Source organism: Bactrocera latifrons, unplaced genomic scaffold, assembly GCF_001853355.1.
Source record: "Bactrocera latifrons isolate USDA-ARS-PBARC rearing strain unplaced genomic scaffold, ASM185335v1 scaffold_0, whole genome shotgun sequence".
Lineage (NCBI taxonomy): Eukaryota > Metazoa > Arthropoda > Insecta > Diptera > Tephritidae > Bactrocera > Bactrocera latifrons.
In genome coordinates this window covers 4461518-4485556 of record NW_017534406.1, presented here as the reverse complement: position 1 = coordinate 4485556, position 24039 = coordinate 4461518, and the positions used below count along the sequence as shown (strand labels likewise).

At 38.0% G+C, this 24039-nt stretch overlaps 1 protein-coding gene across 1 annotated transcript in view; it reads left to right on the top strand.

Annotated features, from left to right (window-relative positions):
- Positions 1–23665, top strand: part of LOC108967236 — a 138262-nt gene extending 114597 nt beyond the window's left edge. The window contains exon 6 of the mRNA XM_018930938.1: positions 23435–23665. Coding sequence (XP_018786483.1) covers positions 23435–23520 — 86 coding nt within the window. The 3' untranslated portion in view covers positions 23521–23665. The remainder of the gene's footprint in view (positions 1–23434) is intronic.
- The last annotated feature ends 374 nt before the right edge of the window (positions 23666–24039 follow it).

Here is a 24039-nt window from a genome sequence, read left to right as displayed (position 1 = left end):
TTGTCTGCTTGCCTGTCGATGAGTTTGTAATGTTTAAAAAGGGATTTATTTTTTGTTGCCGCTCGTAAGCTTCTAATAATTTACTCGTATTTATTGCATATGCCGTTATGAGGTATGCAGGCTCCACAGCTCCACTAAGGCCCGACAACCCAGCACAGCTGCCAATTGCCAACTGCTAATATTAGTCAGGATTGTTATTGTTGCTGTTGCTTGCTCTGTGCTAGCTTTATTTTCCTGCTGCTGTTATTGAGGCGGCCCGTTACTACATTACTGTTATATGCCATATGTGCTGTGCGCGTTTTCTTTTGTGCTCTCATACGCACCCATTTGTGTTAGGCGGCAATAAGTCGTGTTTCCGCGTTCTCATTGCTCCGCCCCACCCCTCACTCGCTATCATTTTAGCGTCTGCTTAGCTTGTCCTAATGAAATAATTTCACCCACGCAAAGTCCATTGCTCTCGTTGGCTTTAATTTGTAAATAATTACGCACGCATTTTAAACTTCGCCCGGTGATTTGTGAGGGAGCGCAAATGCGCGAAGAAGCATCACCAATTCGCCAAACTCCAGCAAACTTGAATATAGTTTTTGGCAGTTGCTCGCATATTCGCTTAGCTTACGGTGCAGCAACTTGTAAGTGGCAAGGTTGTGTCCTGTCAAAGTTTGCCACTGGCAGCTGTTTGCTCTTTTTTTTGCTAGCATGTAACACCTTTCTAGTTTTCACTCTCTTTTCTTGTTTTTGCAACGAAATTTGTGCGTTTGCTACGTGACAAAAATGTGTCAGTTTTCGCATTACGACTGCAATCGTTGCTGATAAAAAGTACTTCGGAGGTGTTATTTGTGGCATTAAGCACGAGCATAAGTCTCGTGTAAGCTTAGACTGCTATGAAAGCTAACAAACTCATAGCTAACTTTCAAGCGAATTAAAGTTTAAATTCAAAGTATTGCTAAAATGGTTTTTGTCGTTCATTCAAAATTGAATTGACGAGTATTGTGAGAATTGTCAAATATTTCCATCAAATGTAGTTTCAGCATAATGGTCTATATAAAGGCATGAAATGAAATTCATTTCCAAATCGAATCAAATTGCAGGCTCAAATCTATTAAGAAATCACCAGACCCCGTATTGAGTTAGAAAAATTCAGTACCTTTATAAGTGCGGTTTAATAAAGCAAGTGTGAGCATTTGAAAGCTCAAAGCTTGAGTAACCAATTATCATCATTCAGCTATGAGGATTTCACAAAAGTATGCTCCTGACTTAAAACCTTTTGTTAGTCGTCGCATCTTTTCGTGTATTAGCCCTATAAGCCAGCTTGCCAGGCTCTTCGTATCCAAGTAATTCGGCCTCTCTCCTCTCTTTCATGCACATGAGTCTCGCTTTCCTCTTCAACTCTCGTTATTGCAACGAGTTGTGGTCGATCGTAACGTTGGGGGTAGGCAGTCTGTTTTCTCTCTGCCGCAACACGGCACTCCTCATCGTACCAGCTGTTCTTTTGAATTTTACGAAAACCAATGCTTTGCTTTGCAGCTGTATGTAAAGCGGTTGAAGGTGCATGCCCTTAAATCGTTACCCTTAATTCATTTGCCGCGGTTGTCAGGAAAAGGGGGTATCTCATCTGATGCTTTTGTTTCCTTTTCATTGGAGGCATTTTTTACGTGGCGGGTCCCAAGCCCAGCGAACAACTCTGGGGAGGGATGATTCGCCATGTCACTTTAGATCGCCTTCAAACGGATGTTATTTGGCTACCCAGAGGCTACTTGTGAACTTCTAAACATGACTCCATCCTCTTTGAACTAAGGGACTATGAGCATGCACCAGAAAGCAAATCGCTTTATTCACAACAGATAATATGGAAATCACATTTCATCCACCTTGGTAGAGAACTGTTCCATCTGACATAGCACCGAAGCCGGTAACTACTCTAATCCAGCTCAGCCGTTAGACCTAAATTAGACCTATCATAATTCTTAGATGTTTCCTCTGAACGGATCTGCACCCAATATATTTATAATGTTCTAAATTTGACTTTTGACAGCTTATCCACAGAATACTATGAATATAGTAGGTTTTAAAATACTTATATTCGTAATTTCAAGTTAACTATGGTATAGGAAAATTGCTATTCAGGCATTTTTAGCGTGAATCTTGTTATTTTGACCAGCAAGGTATTAGATCTTGCAATGAATGGATTTGGTACGCATTTCTCTCTTATCTAAATTTGGTCGCAATTAGACTTAATTTTCAGCCTCCAAACATCAAATAGAAAGGTCTCAGTGAGAATCATAGAATATATACCGAAAATATCGTGAGAATATTTATTGAAAGTGAGTGAGTGGGTGTCGTTTCCTTATAAATTTGTGTTTGGCGCTTAAAAGGGATAAGTCAATTCGATACTTACAATGTTCTTCAAATACCTAATGTACTGATTTTTAATGTACTGTCGCATTTAGGCGATATACAATATATCGTTCAATGTCTGTGTTATATTAATACAATTTTTTGGAGATATGTTCTCAAGTTAATTTATTTAAAAGGTAATGCATTCAGTCCAGACTTTCTTCTAACCTTAATATGTATACTCATTCAAGTGATTGACAAAAATTAATGAAGCTTGAAAGACATTTTCAAGCCACCGCTTTCTTAACATAAATATTTTCGGCTGACTTCTCATTCATATTATATATCAAATATTTTGTTTACTATTGTTTTGCACATGACTTTTGCAATTTTGCAGTCAGGTTGCTCGTTCAACCGGGTTTTGATTTTTTTACCATGCTGCTGTTTAGATCATCGTATAGACACATTGATCACGTACTCGGGTGTCCCCCATACACCATTCTTGGCACTCTTGTCCCTAGTCTATTTCATTTCACTCTATGACTTTGTTGCTTGGCACCTAGTGGAAGTGAAGTTGTTTGCTTCTAATAACACTTTCCACTGATGGCCGCTTTCCAAGTCACTTTTGGCCGATATGCGAGTTTACTGCCTTGATTGCCGCTTGGCTGTCTATGTTGATGTTGACTCTAGAACTGCCTGCAGATAAGCTCAGCGGCTTTCACAATAGCAAAGACTTCAGCTTGAAAAATAATATCCCCGCACCAACTCCATCGTCCATTTTCGAGCCATCCGTATAAATGTTTACGAGCGTAGCAGATAATTATCGTACCTTTACGCCAACTATATTTTTCTATGTTTGCTTTGAATCTTCTTTCCCAATTGCAAAGTGTGATCATGTAGTTGGTGTTTGCCCAACCGCCATAACCCGAGCTATGCCCGAAGGTTCTATACGTAAATTCTCCTGCAGCCGGTAGTTGTTCCGCCGATTTTGCTGTACAGTTTTAAGCTAAGAGATCTATATAAAGCAGGAATAATAACAGGTCAAGAGCCGCCTTTGGAGTTATTCTTAAAGCTCCCATTATGCTCAGCGCAACGAACCTCTGAACCCTTTCTATTAGTTTCTGGTAGGGGGATTTCCGTACGCATGTCCGCCATACTACTGCTCCGTAGACCAGAATTGGTCTAACAACAGCTGTGTAGCACCAGTGCATGAGAGAGCCCCAGGTTTTACTGTGGGCATCTGACTACATGTACATAAAGTATTGACAGCTTTATTCACTCTTTTTCTACGTTGTGCTTCCACAGGAATTTACTATCAAAGAATACCCCAAGGTGCTATCAGACAGTTATGTCCCATTTGCCAAAGTAAAGTTTCATAGAAGAATTTTGCATTTTCTTGTGAACCCAACCGGGTTTCTCCGTGTTAAGTACCAGATCCGCTTGGGATGCCGAATTCTGAACTGTATTGAGAGTGGTGGTCATAATATTATTAATGGTATGTAGACACCTAGCCGTTATTTAGAAGGAAATGTCGTCCACATATGCCACTAGGTCCACTATTGATTCAATAAGAGAAGTAGTTGATATTGCAAAATGTCCAATGAGTGGAAAAAGATGGAAAGGGGGTAGGAAAAAATACTGCGCGCTAATAACTCTGGATGTGAAGAATGCGTTCAACTCCGCAAAGTGGGCAAATATAATAAAAGCTCTACACGATATACACGCTCCTCATTATCTGATAAATATCATAATGAGTTATTTTCAAAATAGGAGATTGCTATACGAGACGGCCGAGGGTACTCAGAGCTACACTATCTCCAGTGGAGTACCGCAAGGCTTTAAGCCCGCTACTATGGAATCTGATGTACGACGGGGTGTTAAGAATACCGCAACCAAAAATGTGAAAACAATCGCTTATGCGGATGATCACATAGTGGTAGCTATAGCTAAACATCTGTAATGACCTCCGGATCAAATGCAATGACAGCATAAATGGTCTGCGATGATGGTTTGCTACCATGAGTCTAGAGCTGGCTGAGTAGAAAACAGAAGTCCCGCTCATAAGGTCAGGGAAAATTGAGGATAAAATATCACTGACCATAGGAGAATGTGAGATTACTTCACAGCCGCAGTTGAAGTATCTTGGGGTAATAGTGGACTCAATTTCAAGGACCACTTGTTTAATGCGACAAGTAAAGAAAATAAAATATGTAATGCGTTATCTCGAATGATGGCAAATAAAGGCTGTGTGCGTTCCAGCCGACGATGTTTAATAGCTAAGGCAATAATTTCAGTGATCCTGTATGAGGCTCCAATATGGATACGGGCGCTAGAAACAAAATCATTTGCTAGACCAATTAACACAGTGCATAGGCTTTCAGCAATACGTGTGATAAGTGCTTTCCGAACTATTTCAAGTGACGCTGCTGAGGTATTAGCCAGTATGGCGCCGATTGACATCCAGGGAGACGAATTCGCTCGGATATATAACCAATCAGAGACGTCTACCACAGCAAAAAGAGAAGAGAGAAGTGGCACCAATGGTGGAAAACTTCGTGCAAAGGACGGTGGACCTACCGACTGATTTCGGACAGGGAGATCCACCTTACCCAAATACTCAGTGGTCATGGTTGCTTCAGAAGCTACCTATCCAAGTATCGTCATGACTTTAGTCAATACTATCCGACATATACAGAGTGTATAGAAGACTCTGAACACGTGTTCTTTTATTGCCCTCGGTTTTCAAGTATAAGGGAAAAGCTGAAAACCGCCCTTGGAGGCATTATTACGGTGGAAAATTTGAAAGCACTTATGTGCGAGTCCTCTGTAAAGTGGAAAGCTGTCAGCGAAGCGGCAAATGTAATTATGACAAAATTGAGACATTTAGAACAGATTAGGCGTCAGTCAGTCCGTGCAATAGAGGAGACTTAAACGACTTCTTCTCTCCCATGAAGTAATACTTTGTCCAGTGGTCCCGTGGGAGAGACATGAGGTGTGAGTAGGTTAGGTTTAGCGGATTAAAATTCCGCACGCCGGCTTTCGACGCTTCCTCCTAGGATAAAAAAAAATACCACTATCTAAAGGCTTTGCAGTCCAAGTTCATTAGCACTTTATTCACCACTAATGTCTATAGAAGCGTAGGTAGTACTCCATTTTGCGGAGTACCTTTAAAGACTTTTGCCGTTATCTGTCTAGAGACCAAATGGCTTCTGATCCAGCGTTGTATGGCAGGATCAACACGTTGTTGAACGCTTCGGAAATGTTTAGGAATGTTCTTTCGATATTAAATACCAATATATGGAGCGTGGTCTTTACTGGTCTGCCCTTCTTATTCTTGAAATGTATATACAACAAGGCAGAATATTGCAATTATCCATCGACTGCCCCCAAGAAAAGGTAAAATTCGATTTTATCAAGAGCAATATACCGATCTGCGAATTTGTCATATAATTTTTATAGTAATATTTGCCTCTATGCAAAAAAGGTTTCAGTAACAACGATTATACATTTATCGTCACTATCATTAGCATTATCTTCAACTCTGAGCGGTTAGAGTCGGAAAATACCGTCGTTGATATTATGTGTTCAGTTCACATCTCAAGACTTGTAAGTCATTTAACTATTTATTGCATATATCCGAGAATATTTCCACTTCGCTTAGTTCTGTTTGCAAATATTTATTTTCATTTAGCCAGAATTCCATTTCATGCTTTAAACTGAAATTTAATCCACTCGAGCCTAGGTCAAGAATATCAACATTTGCGCCAATATTGACAAGCGAAAGCCGAATGCAATTCCGATCTCTAATAGACATGTAAACACGAATGCTGCACTTAAACTGCATGCTACACCGCAACGGTCAATGTTGCAACAATATGGCGCGTCATGTTGTTATTACAAAACGCGGCGCACATACAACGCTGCTGCCGGCGCAGCTTTTTGCATTGCTATATAGCCAAGTGTGCAGCACACATTTGTGGCATGCAACGCGCATTTGGAAAATGCACGAATGGTGACCCAGAGAAGCTAGTATTTAGCTGGAGTGCCACCGAAATATTAAACAGCAGTGAAAGCAATGGCAGCAGCATCAACACCACCGCCAACAAAACAACAGCGACGGCAGTAAAAATACATGAGCAGAAACAACAGTTGTCCGCTGTCCTTAAACACATACAAGTGCATATACAGTACAAACTTATGTTGCAGGTAAGTATGTGCATGGGAAAGTGTAATTGTTGCAAGGCCATGAGCGCGAGGCGGTAGGCAGCTTGCTTACACCAAATATTGCTGTGGAGGTTGCTGAAAATGGCGGGAGTGCGAATGCAGTGTTGCACCAACAGATTGAGCTGTTCGCCTTGCCACAACGCCGTTACATATAGTTTGTGTGTATGTGAGTGTGTGTGTGTGTGTGTGTGGCGCATTGAACAATTAAATAACAGCTGCTACCTGTGCACGTTGTTGATAAATATCCCGGCAACTGTGTCTGTATGTGTGTGTAGTTGTTAACATGCCACAGCGGCAATGTGGCCAACCAGTGTGCCGTGACGATAATTCACCCATTTTGCCGGTGGCAACGCTGCCGTTGGCGCAGCTCTCCCTGAGCGCTGAGCCCACCACACTTATATTGTGTGCACCGTCGTGTTGCCGTTGCTGCCACACCGAATGGCGCTGATAAAGTAAATTAAATGCAACACACTGCTGAATGACCCAGGCTCCCTTAGCCGCTGCTATTGTTTTAATTTTTTCTGCTTTGCTCATTGGCCATTTGAGTTTTTTGCTTTGGTACAGCCGATTTTCTCACTTCCTCCTACCACTGGATTTGTACCCAATTCAAAAATAATGTCAGGTATTTTTGTTTTATGAAACAGTGTTCAGTAAGCCACAAGAATGCGAAATTATATCGATTTTACTCTTTTATAGAAAAAACACAGAAACTCCAAGTTTACTGGGAACTGTTTGTCATCTCATTTCACTCGAAAGAACATTCTTTGGCATTTATTTTTTGAAGACTATCTCTTTCAAATGTTGGCCGCGGCTACGTCTCAGATAGTCCATCCATTGAGTCCGGTTGTCGTTGACTCGTTCGAGCATTTCGACTTGTAAATGGCGAATGACACGCGTGAAGTTTTGCTCCAAGGCCTAAATCGGAGTGGGATTGTCCGCATATATTTTAGACTTCAAAGGTGTACGATGTGTTGTCACATGACCAAGGTGACCAATCGACCAGCCTAAATCATGAAATAATCTGCTTACTGAAGTGTTCTCTCAATAAATCCACTAATTGATGCAATGATTGGGAGGTAGCGTCGTTTTGTTGAAACCAAATGTTACCGAGATCACGAGCTTCAATTGCAAATATCAAATTGTGGGTTATAATGGTTGCCATTGACGGTTACGTTTTTACCAGCATAATTTCTGAAGAAATATGGATGGATGCTTCCACCGCCTTACAAACCACACAAAATGGTTGTTTTTTATGAATGAAATGGCAACCCGTGTATCTATTCAATTGGTTCTTCGTCTAAAATGCGGCAATTTTGCGTATTTACATATCCATTGAGCCAGAAATGAGTTCATCGCTGAACAAAATTTGGCTCGAAAACGTCTGATCTTCTTGGAACTTTCCAAAAACTCATACATAGAGTGAAGTGATGTCGCCTGGGAAGGGCGAGCGGCCTCAGTTCTTGCACAAGCTGTATTTTGTTCAATTTAAAATCTAGTAGTAAAATGCGCCATGTCGTTCTATACTTTAGTCGGAGTTGCTGTGAACGGCGCCGAATGGTCTCTCAACAGTTTTCGTGTACACTTTCTGCTACGGCTGATATATTATCTTCACTGCGTGCTGGACGTGGTCTATTCGGTTGAATATTATCTAGTACTAAATAATGGGTCTTAAGATGGGTGATAGTGTTGCGAATAGTATGCTCAGTAGGCTGATTATTTTGACTATATTATATATTTTGCATTCCAATTATGCCACAATATCGGACTTTCTAAGAACTGATTCGTTATTACAAGGGTGCGGTTTACCAAAATTTATGGTACAATGGCCGTTTTGTATTCGAAGAACGTTCTGGGCGGCCAAAAGCAGTTTGAAGATGAGTAACTGGAAGCATTACTCGACAAAGTGTTTTGCCAAACAAAAAGGTCACAGATTCTTTGAGAGGCACTCAAGCAGCCATTTCAGAACGTTCAAAAGTAGCCGGAATGCAAGGAAATCGAGTGACATATGAATTTAGATGGAGAAAGCTGCCAAAAGAAGAGTAGTTTTTGCATCGGTTTGTGACTGTTGATGAAAAACGGATATATTACTGCAAAAATAAACAATAAAATCATATGTGAAACCTGGTCAGCAAGTCAAATCATTGATAGGATTAGAAGTGCAGTGAGTGAACCATTACAACTCGTCAAATTGAAATGAGGCTAAGGCACGTCCGTTAATCCGACTGAACACGAGGCAGTAAACTGTATTATTCCTGGATATTCCATCATAACAGCGCTCGGTCTCATGTTTTAAGATCAATTATAAACTATTTGGAAATCAACCGCTAGAGGTTATGGCTCACCCCATTATAGCCCAGATCTTGCTGACTACCATTTGTTCTAAACGATGCAGAACTCCCTAACGTATCAACAATTGGCTTGCTTCAGTTTTGATTTTATTCGACGTGGTTAGTTCGGGATGGAAACCCGATAATCTATTCTTTCAATAATACTATAGTACAAGTTTTACTTAATTTTTCAAAGTTCCTTCTTCCTGTAAATCGAAATTTTCAGTTCCACTTCTTTATAAAAGTTTTTGATTGCATTAGAATTTCGAAACAAGGCTTTCCACGACCGAAATTAGATGGAGTCGGTACAGACCTTCGCCTCCCAATGATACGCTTAATAAAGTAGCAGGTTATTTACATCCAATCATGCCTTAGATCACTCCATACACATTAGTGCTACCACTTTATTAATTGTTTTCATATCTGTTCATGAGCTTATCTTTATGTTATTTTAACCGCTTGTCGGTGGATTGGTTGTAGAATCATTGAGTAGTGGTTGCGTCCTTGATTAACTTTTTGCCGATCTGTCCTAATCTAACACGTTACCTCTCGTATATCGCGTTGGTTTTCTGCTCACATGTTCACGAAAAGACTGCAGGATAGTTGTTGGCCTAGTCACAGGTCATAATTTACAGGCACTTCCTCTGCTTACGTCTTGTCTTATCTAGAGCTCGGCTTAGATATCTAGGAGCTTCGCAGTTCAAGAGGCTAAATGTACTAGAATTAGATATCAAGTATCTATTAAGCTTGGCAAAAAGCGTTGACGTTCTGCACGATGTAAGCTTCAGCTATAATAAATCTCTATCTGGCATTACAAAGAACCTGTATGTCTATAGTATTCTTTCAGTTACGCTGATGTCAGCCTTTTCGTCAACATTAACGAGACGGAGAGATCAGAAAAAATGTTGACAATTCTCACCTTCAGAAACAAAGTCTCATCCACGACATGACGATTAATTTATATACTATTGAGATGGTATATTGGTTGTAAAAAGTTCGACTTCACTCGAACTTGATATTTTACATCTTTACTGTTAACACGTTAAGCTTTTGCCGATTACCGGCATTTCGACGGCATGTCACTTTCCTGTACTACAGAGTTCGAGCAAATCAAAGGATAAAAACAGGAGTGTCGGATGAAGTCTATTAAATAATCGAGTAAACCGGCGCAGCGTTCTCTCCACAGTAGTTGTTGCTCTTGGTAGTGCTATTTTTGTGCCTTGTGTACGTTGCCGTTGTTTTTGTTGTATAAATTAAATGATTCCGCACAACAGGCATTTCAGCAGGCTTCTCACCTCAACCGGCCCGCACAGCCGCGACAGTCCTCCGCTCGCTTTGAAATATGCTCGTGTTATTGTTTACTACTCGTTCCATTCACTTTACTCCTCCGTTTTGTTTATTCACACCATGTAATTCGGCTGTTTGTTTGTTTTGTTTGTGTGTTTCCTTCTTACACCTTATTTTTACAATGGCATCGCCGTGTGCGGCGTTTCGACGCTGCGGTCATGTTTCAACGGTAATTCGTGGTGGCTATTCGTTTGCTCTTTATTCGCCGCCAACTTCATCGCCCACACTTTCGTCTTGCGCTTTTAAAATGAAAATTTTCCGCATTCATTTAATGCGTGCGGATTTGCCGACACTAAGTGGCCACATTAGGGTAAAGTGTGAAAAAATATCTTTGAGCTTTGCCGTACTTTGGCGCTTACACTTGAGGGTTTAGTAAATAATTTTGGTTAATCCAGTTCAGCAAACCGCTGTGTGCGGAAGTGCGGATTTAAGCGCTGCTCTTACTGCTATGTTTGCTGTTTCCTCCTACTTGCTTGCTGTTGTTTATTGTTTTTGTTGTTTAAAATGCTATGATCACGAGAGAGCTTGCAGCTTTTCAGTTAGCTTTCACCGCTAAGTAGCGCTAAATAGGCAAAAGTTGAAGCTAATGAAATTGTTCGGGCGTATTTGATGTGATTTTCGCGCTTACAGTTAATTAACACATACACGTAAGAAAATGTATATGGTGTATGTACTTGAGCTTATTTATCAGATTTGAGCCATGCAACGAATTCGCTTTTAATTATGTCATTATTATTATTAGAGCTTCCCGTTAGGTTAGATTAGGGATTCCCATTTATCCAGTTGAAGACCTGTTCTTTGTAAAGCCATTCGATTTCTTAAGGCTTTTAGAAATGTTCACATGCCGACGAAACTCTGTCAATCAAAATCAATGGACTACTTCCTTTCACTACCTTATTCCGCACATGTCGTTCTAAACAAAAATATGCTCCGTCCTCTTCTTTGGCACTACAAACGTGGTTCGAACTGGTTCAAGAACATAAAAGTTTGATAGTTGGCGATATCCTTTGTTTGGTTATGCCACTTGTACATTCCAAGTGCAGATTGGACACTATGCACTTAGGCCTTCCAAAGTTCTTAGGCGAAAGAGTTCTCCAAGTGCTTTCTCAGCTCAGTCATCGATCACTTCTCACTATCTGCGGACGAAATGCTCCTTCATTACAGCAAAAAGTACAGGTGGTATCCAACAATGCCTATATTTCATAAAACTTCGTTTTTATTTCATATGTATTAGACTATTTCACTTAAGAATACAGCGGCTTAATGTCAAAAATGCATAAATCAGTTCATATCTTCTTCCAATTGCTCTATATGATGAATAAACCGATTTCTAAATTTTTGGATACTGACTGATGATCCTCCCTCTTTGTGAACCAAGGTATACCTGATTTCTAAAAGACTATTTGTACTTTTGAAACCGCTTGAAAATATGTAAATACTATAAATATTATTTTTAATTTTCCTTATTTTTATTCCAGGTATAGGAAACAAATTAACCTAACGTAACCTATTGTAGTAAACAGAAATCCTACATTTTTCATATAGATAACTTTATCAATCTGTATTCTGCGTTGTATATTTCATGCTGAAAAAAAAAACCTACTGGATTTTTTTTATTATATAATATCTCTGAGTATTGCTTGAACACGCGTCCAGTAAGAAGAACGCTCAATAAGGTTTGCTATATGTTTAATGGAATTGGCAGGGACTAATCACCTATGAGCTATTCCTCTACGGCCAAACTATCTATTCAGACTTCTACTGTCGACACCATCTGAAGAAAGCAATATTAGAGAAGGTGTGTTCTATCAGACAATGCCAGGCCCCAAAAACAGAGTAGTTTCTCGCCAGAAGCTTCAGAAGATTGGTTGAGACGTTCTTATACATGCGCCTAATTATCCGAATTTGTCATCAAAGGATTATTACCTGTTTTTGTTTATGGCGAATGATTCATGATGAAGAATCCAAAAAAATAAACACTTTCAGTTTTTCGCAAATAGTGAGGACAATTTTTATGAGAGTGCCATTACGATATAAGTACATTCTAACTAAGGGGTTGCTGGCATGGGGTTTCCAATAAGAAATAAAATGCATTCAATTAAATGATTTCGGACCAGTGTTCACCGCGGCAGGCGCGAAAAAACAGGTCCGCAACGCGAGGAGATGCTCTGACCAAATCTTTATTCAAATTAATTGTTTCGATGGCTGTGTGGCATGGAGAGAGTTTTTGTTGGAGTCCAAGGTCGCCCACATCAAAATTCTCAAATTCAGGCACGAAAAATAATTAATAATGGCTACAGAACGTTCCCCACTGACTGTTACATTATGACCAATTTCATTTTGGAAAAATATGAACAAATAACTTTCTCTGCCCATAAAAAACACACCTTTAGACAATGTAACAGCGTTTCAACAATAGGTTTTCTTTTTTTTTCAAATACGACAATTTCATTAATTCACATAGCCAGTCAACCATAAGTGAGCTTTAAGTGCTGAACAAAGTTCTCTTGCGAGATCGGGTTTAACGCAAAAAGACCTCATGAACCAAATTATCATCTGCTAATCGCTACTAAGTCACAACAAAATTAAACCAAAGGTGCTTAACAGTGTTGAAAAGTGAGTCACTTACGAAATGGCTCTATAGCGCGCAGCATTATCTCTGACATTAGGGCCGGCTTTACTTTTGAAGAAGTATGAACCAATAATTCACTTGGCCCACAGAATACACCAAACACTGACTTTTCAAACTTTTTCATCTCTCGCAATGACTAAATTTTGAGCTTCACTGCAGCACTGAATGTTTTTGCGAAAATCTGAATCATTGGCCATCTCGTTGTTGGTCCACTCATCGAACGTGCGACGCGTTTGATGCTCGCTTGATTTCAATTCTTACATGAGATGAATGCCACAAACCCGCAAATCAAGATCCCTTCTCAAAATCTTCCATAAAGTGGTTGGTCACAACTCCAATTGCTGCGCGGTATTGCGGATGGACTCATTAGGATATTCTCGTTAACTCTGCTCTACAGCAGCATAGCGTCTACGGTGTGCACTGTACGGCATCTCTGAGAATGCACCTTATGCTCTAGACTAATGCGCCCTAGACTGATGCGAAACCGATCTATGGTGGCTGGAATTACCTTTTCTACTGTGCTATTATGTCTACCGAATAATGGTCAATTAAAAATGCTCCTGAATAAATCTGTTTGTTATGAAATTGCAAACCAAATTGTGTATAAATCAGTAAATAGTTGCAGAAAATCTAATCCCAAAAAGTGTACTGTTTTATTGGAAGCCGCACGTCGAAAATTAATACCCTTATATGCTCCAGTGGTTTGATATCGACTATTCCGACAATTGAGCAGCTTCTTGGTGATATCCTTATGAAACTGAAATAGTAACCATAAGTAAACTAAAAAAAAAAAGAATTTATATCATATTCAAGTTTAGATACGAAATTACAAACAGTCATGCGTATTCTGCCATCAACGCAACACTTAAGTTTAAGCGCCGCTATTTCACCAGCTCTAACTGCAATCCGTCATAAGGATAACTGCATACATTTGAAGTAACAAATTGTTGAAGCAATGATCACAGCACATGTTGCAACAACATGCAAGGGTACATGCAACTTGAGTATCTGTTTGCAGGAACGCACACGAAGGCATTAAAAAGCGTGCGAGATGAGACGTGTGCGGCGAGTATGCATAAAAACTTTAAAATTGCTGTGGCATGCTACGAATATGCGAAATTCCCTGAAGGGTAACCAACAGTACACATTGTTGTGTGTGGCAAGCACGGCATCACAGTCAAGACTGATGTAACGGCAAGCAGGTACAAACGCACAGAAAAGTGGAAACATTAAAAAAATTCGCAACAAAAATTATTTGTGTGGCAAGGTGTCAACCACCTGCCATTTGGCATACTGTGTAGCCACTTGACGCGCAACAACAACAACAAAGCACAGCAAGGCTACACAATAAGTAAAGCGGCTGTTGAAAAAGCCGAGGAAGCCATGCGGTGAAGCGTGGGAGTGAAATAAGGAGGAAATGTCGTTTGTTGACAATAAAGGCAATAACAAAAACTAACAATAAAAGTAGTGAATGGCAATAGGGATGCAAAGATGAATGAATAAAACGACATGCGCGTCCGTAGCGGCGACTTGAAAGGATAACGGTGCAAACTAAAAAATGCGACAGTGACAAAAAACACAACACTTCACTAAGCAGGCGGCGCAGCAGGGAGTGGTGGTGGGGCGTTGGTTGAGTCAGTGATGTGGTCTTATCAGCATTTCCTGTTGAAAGTTTTCATATTTTCACACTAAGCGCTCGCACATGCATATTTACACATATCCAAGCCGCAGCCACTTCCGTTTCGTTTTTCTATTCTAGTTTTTTGCCAAATAACGGCATACGACGTGGCGTATGCGCAACAATGGCTGCTGCTACAACAGGTTGTCGGGTGAAAGTGTTGTGATTTTTCTTGCCGTTCTGCCGTTTTTGCTGTCACAATTTTTTTCGAAATTCACTGGGTGTGTGCGAAAAATATTGTTGCTTTTTATTGCCGCTACCTTTGCGTCGCTGTGTGCAGGAATGTGTCTGTGTGGTGGCAGCACAATAATGGAGCGGAAATATTTAAACATTTTTCTTGTTGATCTGAATGGCGCAGCGAATGACTCTATCTGTGTTTTTAACGTGCGCTTTTGTGTTATTGGCAGTGATTTTTTGCGGAAGATATTTCGCAAAGTTAAATATAGTTTTTTGTTGACACAGAAAACGGTCTGTAAACACAATCTGGCAGAGCGCTCGTCCATATTATTCTATAACAGATATTCTTAAGCATAAATATAAAGAAAAATTGTTGCACTACAATCGCAAGACAAAAAAGAAACAGGGAGATAAATATAATATAGTAAACTTGAAGATATTTTCCACTGAAATCAAGTTTGTAAGCAGAAAAGTTCGAATTTTTGGAAATTTTCAATTTGTAACGAAATTACTGTTATTACTTAAAAATAGTACATGTGTGGAAGGAAAAATAGAATTGTGGTCGCTTGATCATAAAAAATTTTTTATTGTCTCAACCACCCGTTGTTAATCCGTTGAAAAAGGGGGGGCAGAGACCTTTTTCACGGAAAGATTGAAATTACGACTACTCTGGTGTCAGGCTAGCGAACCACGGTGACTTCTTTTAAGCAGATGTTACTGCCATCTATATAGCAGTAAATATACATACTGTTCTAAAGTGCAGCTTCCTATAGAGAAGGGAGCACTGTGTTAACCGATCGACCTTAGTCGTTTTGAGCTCGCTTACTGTGTGTTCGAAACTAGTCAAGGACTACATGTTGGTACATCATATTTGTATGGTTGTCCGGAATCGCCGATAATTGCAAAGCCTATGAGTTTGTTAGGGAGGACACAGCATTTTTCCTCCACACTGTTCCTTCAGTGAGATCAATAATCAAAACATGTGCTGCTGTGACTAAGAGCAGTACGCACTATCTTAGGGACTTTTTCCTCCAAGTTCTTTCGCAGTTATCCACCACTAATGTCCATAGAAGCAGAGACACCTCTACAGACTTCATTAGTCATTCTGCTGTTATCCTTCTAGCGGTCAAAAGGCTTCTGAGCCAGCGATATTTAGCAGCATCAACATCTATTGACTGAACACTGATCAGAATAGATTCCGTGTAAACGTTGTTGAATGCTCCAAAAATGTCCAGGAATGCTCCAAGAGCCTTTTTGAAGAGAACTTTCGATATTAAATACCAGTGTATGGAGTGCAGTCTCTACTTATCTACCCTTCGTATATGCGTCCAAGATTTTCTCTAGCATTTTCAGTAGGAAGGAGGTTAAGCTTATACGTCTAAGCGCTTTTGAGTATGTTTGGTTGTTTCTACCTGTCCTCGCTATGAAAACTATCACTGATTCAATCTGTTATGCTGATTATTTACTAGCATATATTTTCTAGGTTGTTCTACGTTTCTTTCAGGGAGTTAAAAACTTCTTGGCAAACTTAAAATACTGTGTTCGGGGTATAAAAATTGAAAAAGCAATATATAAATACGTAAGACACTCAAAAAGTCATATTCCTTTTCATGTTTACCCCCGAGATGATACGGAAGGTCTTCAATGAGTGTAGGTATCAACATTTCGAATTCCTTGTAATCCTTTCAACTTTGCGGCAAAAGTGCCTTAAAAATATCTCATTGCATTTCCAAAACTGACCGAAATCGAACCATAACTTTTCAAGTACGCAGATATAGAATGTGTGAACCTCAGTGCCTAAACTGTTTTGGCTTTTATCGAAATAATGGCAATATCTGTTTATATTATGGGCAATCACAGAGAGTCGGTTCTCTTAGATGTACGCCATTGTGCCCAAAATGGGCGAAACCGGGGCAATGCTGGAGTTAATATACAAAAAATTCGAACTTCAAAATTCCGGAAAAATTTAATAAATCATTAAGTGATCATAGTATAATATTGAGTACACTAGGGCTGAATTCGAGATTTTGTCATGCATACTTAAGTAATGGCATCAGTTAATGCGATCAAAACTATCTTTAGCTGCAATATACACATTATGGGATTACAAGGGTTTCGTCCGGTAAAAAACAACATTTTTTAACAATTTTTCTTCATAAAAAAAATGAAATATTTTATTAGAATTCCTTACAGTTACAAATATACACTATTAACAAAAAACTTCTGAAATTTTCGGAAAAAGATATTTTAAAGTTGGCCATTGTGACGCCATTTCCGGAGGACTCTCGGAAAAAGATGCACCCGCGTTGGCAGGATAAGTCCTTACAGAGTCATCTTAAGTGAAAAATACGTGTTTCTGTTAAAACCATAACCAAGAACTTTGACAAAGGAAAAGAACTTAAAAGAGGAATTTTGGCAGGCATTAAACAAAAATTAAATTTCAGTGAAAGTTTTGACATTTTTTTTTAAATAGTCGTAATCGAAAATAAAATACTTCATCCAAGTCTCAAAGAATTATAACTCAAAGACCTGTATGAAATTTCAAGATCGGCTAAGTAGAAATCTCTCCAACCGACTTCAAAAATATAGTTTCGAGAAAAACGCGTTTAAAGATGGCACAATTAGTTTAGCTAGCCTCGAGCGCACAATTTCTCAAGGCTATATCTTCGAAAACTGATCAAAATACGAGTATATCATTATTAAAGAATTTAATCTGCCTTACCGATCTTTTGAAACATAAACTTACTTGAGTATTTTTTATATGACTGAAGCACACTAAAAAGTCATATTCCCTTTCATGTTTAATTGGCAGTGGCATTGAAAAGCAACGCAATTTGTGTTCACAGTGACACCAAAGCACCGTCGCAGTATAGGGTACACCCAGTGCTCACCAAAGCAACTCGATTTCGCGTATTTTCCACACAAATGGACGATTTGATTTTCATCAGCCAACGAGAAGCGGTTACACATCTTTTCAATTGCTTAAAACGAAAACAACAAAAACGCATACATATATGCACGAGGTGATATGGGCAACTTTGAATTGTCTAATAAATATTCCATATGTAACCACACACACACACACACACACATGCAAACATGTGAACGTTTCAATTAATGAAACCTGGTGGTATGTTTTCCAAGGACATTGAGCTCTAATTCCTCGCTCACACTACTGATTTCGGCTGTGCATGTGTTTGGTAACAATTCTAGAGAGAGTTGCTGTTTTTGTTACAACATTCGTGCTGGTTATAGTTTCAAAACGCTACCCTTGTGAACTCACATTGTGTGGTGATTTTAATTTCAGGCTTGCAACAAACTTTCTAATACAACGAAATATGGTTAGAGGCCGCCGTCGAACATGAACCGCAAATGCGAAAGTTGTTGTTGTTGTCCAGCCATTAGCAAATGTTTTATTGCACGTCTACGTTTACATCGGTGCCACATGTGACATGCCATTTCGTGGACAATTTTGGTGTTCAATCAATTGTATTTCCATTTTATTGCGTTTGTTACTAATTTTGTCAAACAAAAATTTAAATTTAATTAGTTTTATTTGGAATTTTTTAAAGACTCTTATTTTCTACAAACCATTTAAAGTACGTTGCGTATGATGTATAGAAGTTAATACAAGAGGTTTCATGGGTTCAGGGGTTAGGTGGGTTTCAGAGGTACAAAAAAAACAAGGTATTTTTACAATTTTTTTTATGCAATAAATCATATATTTTAAAAATATAATATGTTATATCAAAGGTATATATTCGAACAATATCTCTTGAAACTTCGATACAAAAATGTTGAAAATTTCAAAAAAGTGCCCTCGCCGCGGACAGCATAACCAAGGTATTGGTTCATATAAAATTAAAAAAACTAAGCATATTCTGTTAGTACCCATCTAAATCTCGTTTTTGAACGTAGGAAATAAAAAAATATTAAAATTGTACTTCTTTCCTCGGACTTTGTACAAAAAATCTCATTTTTGGTAAAATTCTCGGCATTTTTTAGCCAGAAAAATAACTTGTAATGAAACAAGAAAAGATTCTTCGTTCAATAACTAGATAATATTATTTCAAAAACGTGTACACAATATGAACGATAACTTTTCGAGAAATCGTGTCCACCGACTTCAAAAACACAGTTTCGAGGAAAACGCGTTTAAAGACAGGGCACTTAGCGCAGCTAGCCTTGAGTGCACAAGTTCTCAAGGCCGTATCTCCGAAATTATTACACAGATAAGCTTTAAAATTTAGGACTATATTCTAGAGGTATTGTAGAATTTAATTAAGCAAGCAAAAAAAAATCGATTTTTAGAAATTTTCAAACCCACCTAACCCGATCGATTTTTTTTATTGCCTTATTAAATTCTACAACACTCTAAAACATTTTGAAGTTGATCCGAGTAATAGTTTTGGATATACAACCTAGAGAACTTGTGCGCTCGAGGCTGGCTAGAGTAATAGCGCCGTTTTTCTTGAAACAGTGTTTTTCAAGTCGGTTGCAAAGATTTCTCGAGAACTATTTAACCGATTTTCATGAAATTTTATACATGTCTTTAAAATACAATTCTTAAAGGCTTATATTAAGTATTTGATTTCCGATTACGACTATTTGAAAAAAAGGAAATTTTCGCAAAATTTTTACTAAATTCTTAATTTTTTGTTTTGTAAAAATGTCTACCAAAAATCCGATTTTCAGTGTTTTCCTTCGTCAACGATCTAAGTTAAAATTTTAACTAAAACTGGTATGTTTTTACTTTAGATAATCTTATTAGCAGTTATTCTGCCATCGCGGATGCATCTTTTTTCGGAGAGGTCACCGGAAATGGCGTTCGAAATATGTTTTTTCCAAAAATTTCAGAATTTCTTTGTTAATAGTCTATGTTTGTAACAATAAGAAATTCTAATAAAATATTTATAAGGCTTAGAGAAGTTTTGTGCCGATTTCACCCATTTTTGACACAAAAGCACATTATTATCTGAAAATTGTTTTTTCCGAATTACAGTAGGAGTCCCCACAGATTACTCCATATTTTCGGTAAACAGGTAGCAATAGGGACCGTGGTCCACATGTTGGGTTCCTGGGGCCTTGAAATATTATAGACCGATTGTGAAGATTTTTAGACCCCAGATGGACCATCTAGAAGGTACTATTTTTGGACAGTTTTAATAAAGTAACGGTATTGACACTAAATTTAAATAACTGTGAAATGAAGATATTAGATTGAATTTAAATTTCGCCAAATTTCACAACTTAAGACAACTATGCACGGATAATGTTGCACCTAGTTTGGTTGCATGTAGCCCAGCAGTGTTTCGGAGAAGGGATTGTACATAGGGGAGGATAGTGTCATGTGCGTTGCTAATTTTGGTACCGACTCCTATGAAGCCCTTCTCCATCATCTTCAATGTAAAATTTAATGCTAATGAAAATCCTTCATACAATGAGTTATTGCACTTTTACTAGACCATGGTAACCTCACTCATCGTAAAACCCGGTTTTCTTTTTGTTTCCCCAGTGTGTGTAGCCAAATGTTGCGAGACTGAAGAGAAAGTAGTTATCTTTAAAGCTTGTGAGAGAAAATATAGTAAATTGTCCGAAAAGAGACACAGTTTGTGAACTTGTACATTTTATTTTATATTTTACATAATTTATTTGTATAAATAGTGAATATCAAGCCTTAAGGCACTAAAAAGTTGCTACTTCCCAAATAAATTTCGAAAAAGGTTTGCCACCTATTAAAATATTTTAGTTGAAAAAAATAATAACATCAAATATTAAAGCTTGGTTTTAAAGCACAAATGAAGATATTTCACTTTTTAAAATATTTCTAAGCAAGGTTGCCACATTTAATAAAAAAAAATATTTTCAATAAAATTTAAAAAATATATAAAACATTAGAATGTGAACTAACTTAATCAGTTTAAGAAAGATTTTTGTCGGATATAATTTTGAGAAAGGTTGCCATCTATTTAAAAACTTTTAAGTCCACCAAATTGATAATATTAACAAATTACTAAATGATTTATGAATTTCAAGCCAAAATGAATAAAGAAAACTAACATTTACAAATATTTCTGAGTAGAGTTACCACCTGTTCAGTTTCTATTTATTTAATGCATGAAATAATTAATTTATTAATAGTGTATAGCTATGTGAGTATCAAACTAAACCGGTTTAAGCATAATTTGTGTCGGAGTCGATTTTCAGAAGGCTTGCCAGCTGTCTGTTAGTTGAAAAAAAAATTATAAAATTAATCTCTCATTACCAGCTTTGATGGATGAAAGATATTTAGGAAACTTTTGACAGGCAAACGTAATATCTGATGGGATCATAGATAAGCTTTAATCATTCCAATTCATCAACTATTGAATTAAAAGTGGTCATCACGTACGGAAACAGTGAAAAATGTTTACTTAAAATATGTAACTCGAGAGTTTTCCGAGAGCTTTGTATTTTTATTTTCTTACTGCAATACGTAGCGCAGTATATCGAGTTGCAACGAATGAGATGTGTACATGTGACCCTATTTGGAGTATGTTGTAAGCAACAAATTTTTAACTTCGTCCCGCTACCTTTTCCTTAACATGAAATGCATGAAAGCGCATACGTACGCTTACCGGGGTACATATTGCTAGAGTGTATGTGTTCACATGTAAATTGAACATGAGTTTAGAAACAAACTTCATCGTTAGCGCTCAACACCTTCATTCACACCCCTGTGCAACAGCTAAAGTTGTGTTCACACAGTGCTTACTTCCTTTCCATTGTTTGTCTGTGCCTTTGCTGCCTGCTCGGTTTTGTTCTGCAACTTTCGCGATATTCTTGAGCAGCTGCGGTGACACTTTTCTCGTGCAAAGACAAATTCAAATGTCAGTAAAAGATGGCGGTGAAGATGGTGTAAAATCATGAAAAGAGATTAGTAGTAAAAGCAGTACTAATTGGAGTAGAACTACATCCTTTGAGTGTAAGGAAGCTCCTCACCTTACTTAAGTACGAAAATCCAACTGGTTCCTCAGTTTTTGAGATGTCGATCTGAAAATTCCAACACATTCTTTTCTCCCAAAGCAGCTACATATTTGTCGCCTCATTAAATATCAGATCGCTATACCATATAAGTAGCTGGCAAACTGAACGATAGGAATAAACTGTTTCTGTGAAAAACTTTCTCATTTGATTAAAATATCTGCAAGAAATCTTTCAGATCGGTCTACTAAACCAATGATCAAATCAAGTTCTTGCATCATATATTTTTAATCTGTGAAGCATTTTACTACAGGGTTAAGTTAGCTAGCGCATATTCTCACCTATGCAGCTCAGAAGGTGCAACTTCACTTCGCTAGAGCCCTTCTTCAGTCGTCGTATGCTAATTGCGCCGTTGAGCTTGCCAAACTTTTACTTAACACCAATTTTATTCTTGATGATACTTTCCTGTTTCACTTTCCTGTCTCTTCTTCGTTCTCTACTGTTACTACATTTCTCAAATAATCTAACTCTTAATCAGTTTAACACTTTCTATTCAAAACGCACATAAATTACAACTCACTGCTTAGTACTTTTCGATTTTATTTAACTGATATTCTTATTTACATATGTCAACTGTTCACCAGCTATACATTTCACAGAGCCTAAGCTTAATTAATATTCAATTAAAAACTAGATACTTAGTAAATTTGCTTCCTAAAGTTTGATAGTGAATGATAAGTGAAGGATTTATAACATATCAAGTTGTTTTCAAAAGTTTTGTCTTTTGATGAGAAAAACACAGTTTTATCATTCAAAACACACTTTATTATTCAGTTCCCTGAACATTAATATACTTGCTCCAACGTGCCTCTAATCTGTGCACCCCATCCCTGAAGTGAAAATCCGGAAGGTCTGCAAAATCGACTTCAACAGCCGATATGACCTTTTCATTTGATGAAAAACGCAACGCATATATTTTTTCAGTTCTGGAAACATATGGAAGTCGCTGCGGGCCAAATCTGGTGAATATGATGGATGCTCCAACAATTCGAACTTTAATGCATAGATTTTAACCTTTTATTAAAATGCCCTTATGACACGGTGCATTGTCCCGATGAAAAAGGATCTGGAAACTGGCTCAGTTTCACCAATTTTTGCTTCACCTGGTCCAAAAGGTTGCAATAATATCCAGAATTAATTTTTTTTTACCAGTTTGCAATCCACAAACAAAATTCTTCTTGTATCAAAAACAAAAAAAAAAAAAACAAAAAAAAAACTGATGCCATAACTTTCTTGACCGATTTCCGGACACGAACTCATTTGGAAGCCAAACAACCAGGTGCACATCACTCTTTAGCCTCTTATTTTGATACAGAATCACAGTGATAGACCCAAGTCTCATCCGAACCACTTTACCCTTTTAAAAAACGCTGCAAATATTGCTGAGAAAGTCGCATTCCAATGTGGCAAGCTTCACATACTTCTTCAAATATCAAATTACGGAAAAAGACGGTTTTTCTGATTTGAACGTGGTTATAACCACGTAAAGTTATCAAGTGTATCAGTGGGTATCCGACCAATTTTAGTTAACTCGTCAAGGATTATTTATGTAGTTTAAGTTAAAGATCAGATCTTAATATTCTGTATTAAGCATGGCTTTTTATAACCATAGTAATATTGTATATAAGCTCTAAACTGTAACTTTTTCATTTAAGAAATTTTACACACTTCCATTCGTTATTTTCATTGCAGGAACTGATCAACACCGCAATATGCGCCCATCTATAATTCAGCACGTTCGTCGTGTAATTGGCCAAATAGTCCAGCTAACCAGATAGCGTATGCATATGCTTCAAATACCGCGGCCGGCGCTTATGGCGTATTCAACTTTTTGGCCTGATATCTCTCATCAAAAAACCGCCGAATTAGACTGATCTGTCACCATGTGACTATTTTCTACCTTCAGAAGTGAAAACCAGCATTAAAGGAGTGACTCATGTAGACATAGCCGTCTTACAAAAAATGACATATAATATCTATGCATGCACTAGTTGATCACTCGAGGCATTATATTAGGTTTAATGGAACCTATTTTGAATAAATAATAACCTCAAAATATGTTTAATGTGTATTTCATTTCATACTCAAAAAGTTTGGCTTTTTTTTAGTTTTTCCAAGTTTCCAAAACTCCTCTCCAAACCCTTTAATTTGACACCAAAACCTTCAAAATTGGCCAAGATTTGCCGAAATTACGGAAAACTTGCCATTTTCTTCATTTCTTCCAATTTTCCAAAACTCCTCTCCAAACCCTTTAATTTGACACCAAAACCATCAAAATCGGTTAAGAATTGCCGAAA